Source organism: Triticum aestivum, chromosome 7B, assembly GCF_018294505.1.
Source record: "Triticum aestivum cultivar Chinese Spring chromosome 7B, IWGSC CS RefSeq v2.1, whole genome shotgun sequence".
Lineage (NCBI taxonomy): Eukaryota > Viridiplantae > Streptophyta > Magnoliopsida > Poales > Poaceae > Triticum > Triticum aestivum.
The window spans coordinates 87392791-87397158 of NC_057813.1; the positions used below are offsets into that span (position 1 = coordinate 87392791).

Sequence of the window (4368 nt, forward strand, 5' to 3'; positions counted from 1 at the left end):
TCGGACGACAGTCACTGTTCACATGGAATGCCAAAAAAAAACTGTCGTCTGGTATGTATCATTTGGGTTTCTTTGTGGTTGTGCGAGGAAGTTCTAGGAGACGTGCTAGAGGTGAAAGACAGCTGGAGAGCTGCTGAGACGTGCTAGAGTTGCTCCAACGTACCGGAGTAGTAGTGACAAGTGACAAATTTGCCTTCACTTGTGTGTCCTCAGTACCATCGGTGCTACCTAGCTAACCAAGCCTCGACAAGCAAACATTCGTCGCCCTCATGTTCACGCCTCCGTCATCATCATCAACATAATAACGGACAAACACTATAGTAGTATAACTGAAAATCTTGCAGTGACATCGTCAATCTCGTCACCTCGCATCTCGACCATGCCGGCGTTCGTCGCATTCAAAATCCGGCCTTCTTTTAAGACATGGGGCTAGCAGAACCTGCGACAGCCCCAGACATCGTCAAACGAATCAGTATCGAACTATCTCTCTTACCACCAGTACGGGCAGCAGGGGATGGCTTGCCAAGGAGCACCAAACGGGCTGGGAAGCGCCATCGGGAGCGCCGCTAAGGCGCACTTCGTGTTCGTCCCGCTCATGTTCCAGGGGCACGTGATCCCGGCTGTGGACACCGCGCTGCTGCTGGCAACCCACGGCGCGCTCGCCAGCGTCGTCGCCACGCCGTACAACGCCGCGCGCATCCGCCCGACCATCGACTTCGCACGTAAGTCCGGCCTGCCGATCCGGCTCGTCGAGCTCCCGCTCGACTGCGCCGCGGAGGGCTTGCCCGAGGGAGCTGACGACGTCGACAAGATCCCACTTGGCCTCGAGGTGAACTACTTCCGCGCCCTGACGCTCCTCACGGAGCCGCTCGAGCGCCACCTCCGCGCGCACCCGCCGTACCCGACGTGCATCGTGTCCGACTTCTACCACGCGTGGACCGTGCAAGTCGCGGCCAATCTCAAGGTCCCGCGTCTATGCTTCTTCAGCATGTGCGCCTTCTGCGTCCTGTGCCAGCACAACGTCGAGAGGTACAACTCCTACGACGGCGTAGCCGACGACAACGAGCCTGTGGTCGTCCCTGGCGTGGAGAGGAGAATCGAGGTGACGAGGGCGCAAGCCCCCGGGTTCTTACGGGCGCCCGGGTTCGAGAAGCTAGCCGATGAAATCGAGTTGGCGCTAGCAGAGTCTGATGGCATCGTCATGAACTCCTTCATGGAGATGGAGCCGGAGTACGTCACTGGCTACGCGGCCGCCAGGAAGATGAAGGTGTGGACCATCGGGCCGGTGTCGCTGTACCACCAGCACGCCGCGACACTAGCAAAGAGAGGGAACACCACCACCGCCACTGACGCCGACGAGTCTCTCCGGTGGCTCGACGGCAAGGAGCCCAGTACCGTCGTGTACGTCAGCTTCGGGAGCATCGTGCACGCTGACCCGAAGCAGGTCGTCGAGCTCGGCCTCGGGCTCGAGGCATCGGGGCACCCGTTCGTCTGGGTTCTGAAGAACACCGACCTGTACGGCGAGGATGTGCGCGAGTTCCTGCGGGACCTCGAGGAGCGTGTTGCCGGACGCGGGATGCTGATCAGAGGATGGTCGCCGCAGGTGCTTATCCTGAACCACGCCGCGGTGGGCGGCTTCGTGACGCACTGTGGATGGAACTCGACGCTGGAGGCCATCGCGGCCGGGCTGCCGATCGTGACATGGCCGCACTTCTCGGACCAGTTCTTGAATGAGAAGCTAGCCGTGGAGGTGCTCGGAATTGGCGTGAGCGTTGGGATCAAGGAGCCGTTGATGTGGGTGGCGAAGAAGGAGATCGTGGTGGGGAGAGAGGTGGTGGAGGCCGCCATCAGGAGCATCATGGATGGGGGAGGAGAGGGAAAGGAGAGAAGGAGGAAAGCACTCGCTCTCTCGGAGAAGGCAAGGACGGCCGTGCAGAAGGGCGGGTCATCGCTTGCCAACCTGCTGGATCTGATCAAGCATTTCGAGCTGGACGCGGGAGGTTGCACGGCCGTGCAGAAGGACGCGTAAAATGAATTTTGCCAGAGTCTTACAGAGCACTGCGCCATAGAGAGTGTTCAGTTTTTCTTTTTTTAAGAATGAAGGCTCAAGAAAAACCAGTCTTTGAATTAACATAGCCATCAACCAGTCAGGAACTACACAAAGCCGCCATTACAACCAACTAGGAATAGAAAAGAGAAACAAACATGAGATACATGGCGTTGCCGGAGCAGCTTACAAGCACCAAAGACTACACACCTAGAAGTAATCAAAATAAGCACTAGCTTGTAGTCGATTGAGTCTTTCGAGTGAACTTAAACCAATAGAGCAAACTGAGAACTTCGGGCTGAGCCAATGCCTAGCATAGATGAACCGTGCCCTCATCTACTTTGGAAGGTGAACATCGTAATCATTTGCTCCTCTCCAAATCCGGAGGGGAGCCCTGCCACTCGCATTGGCCCGAAAGGCGCCGGACCGCCGAAAGATGGAAATGCTTGACATGGTTCTGGGCACGAAGGGAGAAACTCAGCTCGACACGCCGCTGCACGAATGATACCAGACGAAAGTCCACACAGCGCCTCACTGTTACAAGCACGAAGAGGAAAAACTGCACAAGGGAGTAGTCACTGAACAAACAAACAAACAGAAACAAAATATGGAGCATCCATAACTCGAAACAGATCAGCCCGCGGGAATCAGCTCCGTGTCCTTGCTACCGCACATTGCTACTGCCAACAAAAGTGAGGACCCCAATCCCCTCCCTACCCTAGGCAAAGACATCGAGCAAGCAATCACAGATTGGCTAACGAACAATTCAAAAGGAATGCGGACCTAAACTAATTAAAAAACAAGTAACCACGCTCCAAATCCCTCGCCGATGAAACAACAAACTCAACCACCACCGCTCAGCACCCCTACACTCTCCCATCTTGCCCAAGCTGGCACCTTCAAGAAGGAGAAAACGCACAACGCACCGTTGCCATCCAGTCTCAACAAGGGATTTCTCCCGGGAATGGAGCAGGAGGGAGAGGGCACGAACCTCGTCAATGCCTCCGACGAGGGGAACGACATCGACATGTATCGCTGCCGTCGTGGCTAGAGAACACCAGCGAAGGATTTCTCCCGATTCGATCCGCAACTCCACGTAGCCCAACAACGAATCTGGCGACCGGATCCGGCGGGACAAAGTGCTGGGTGGGGGAGGGAGGCCGCCTTCAGATCCGGACACGAGCGAGGAGGATGCAACACACGATGTGACTAGCGATAGCTCCCTCCGTCCCTCACTGCTCTCGCGGCCGAGGAAACAGGGGAGACATCACCTATGACGTTGCTTGGTATAGAAGACAGTGTCGCCGCGCCGCCCGAGGCCACAGTCTCTGTGTCCTGAGCCCTCCAGCCAGGAGCAGCCAGATCCTTGCCGCCGCCATCCTTGACGACCACGCGGGCTTCGCCGGAGGTGTCCTCGGGCGGCGGCGAGGGGGAGAGGAGGCGGGAGGGTAGGGTCGGCGGCTAGGGTTCATCGCCACCCGAGTCGCCCTAAGCGGAGTGACGTGGGAGGCGGGGGCTAGTCTCTTTTGAATCCGCCGAGTGCTCTGTTTCAAAAGATTCTTGGACAACCAAACCTTTTGGGTACTTTTTTATCTTTATTTCTAGAAAGAGAAAAAAAATTATCAAAGAAAAAAGAGTATGATTTTGATTGTACAAAGATTGTATTTGTACTATATGTCCTACAATGCAGATGACTTTTTCTTCTTCTTCTTCTTTAGTTTAGAGCATCTCTAATCAAACCCAAAAGTTCTAACTTCTAAAAACTAGTTCTCAAAACCTGATCTTGTCTAGGACACATCTAGGTGTGACATACTTATGTCACATCTAAGTATGACATCTACCCGCCTCACCCAAAAACAAACAGTGCCATTGTCCCCCCTGATTTTTTTTATTTGTTGTGCGTCTCCCAGCCTATTAGAACCTTCCCCACCGAGACCCTGTGCTTGTTCACGGCCCCCTTGATGACTTTACAAGAAGTATGTCTATTTGACCTTGTTGTTGCAAAGAACAACAAAACAACAAACAACAGATAAAAAAACACCCAAAAATGGCACGTCAACACTTGCTTCACGTCATGTGAATGGACTGACAAGAGGCGGCGGCAAGTCTGACCAGTGCGTATGGGCACGTAATAATGGCATGCACATGTGCTTGTAAAATTATTATTTTCCCTTTCAAACAAAATAGTGTATTTGGCGTAAAAATAGTTATTCTCTGGGAAAATGTTTGTGAAATTTAAAAAATGTTCCTTAATTTCTAAATATGTTCACGAATTTAAAAATGCTCATGACTCTTACAAAGTAAATTTAGAAAAACAATAA

At 53.5% G+C, this 4368-nt stretch overlaps 1 protein-coding gene across 1 annotated transcript; it reads left to right on the forward strand.

Moving 5' to 3' along the window:
* The first annotated feature begins 514 nt into the window (after nucleotides 1-514).
* Nucleotides 515-2029, forward strand: LOC123156150 (UDP-glycosyltransferase 73C6-like). The gene has a single exon (XM_044574324.1). It carries the CDS (start codon nucleotides 515-517, stop codon nucleotides 2027-2029), a length of 1515 nt encoding a protein of 504 aa, XP_044430259.1.
* Nucleotides 2030-4368: the final 2339 nt, after the last annotated feature.

Bases quoted from the DNA above. Each gene is read 5' to 3' on its own strand.
- LOC123156150 (XM_044574324.1), top strand. From the start codon at position 515: ATGGCTTGCCAAGGAGCACCAAACGGGCTGGGAAGCGCCATCGGGAGC.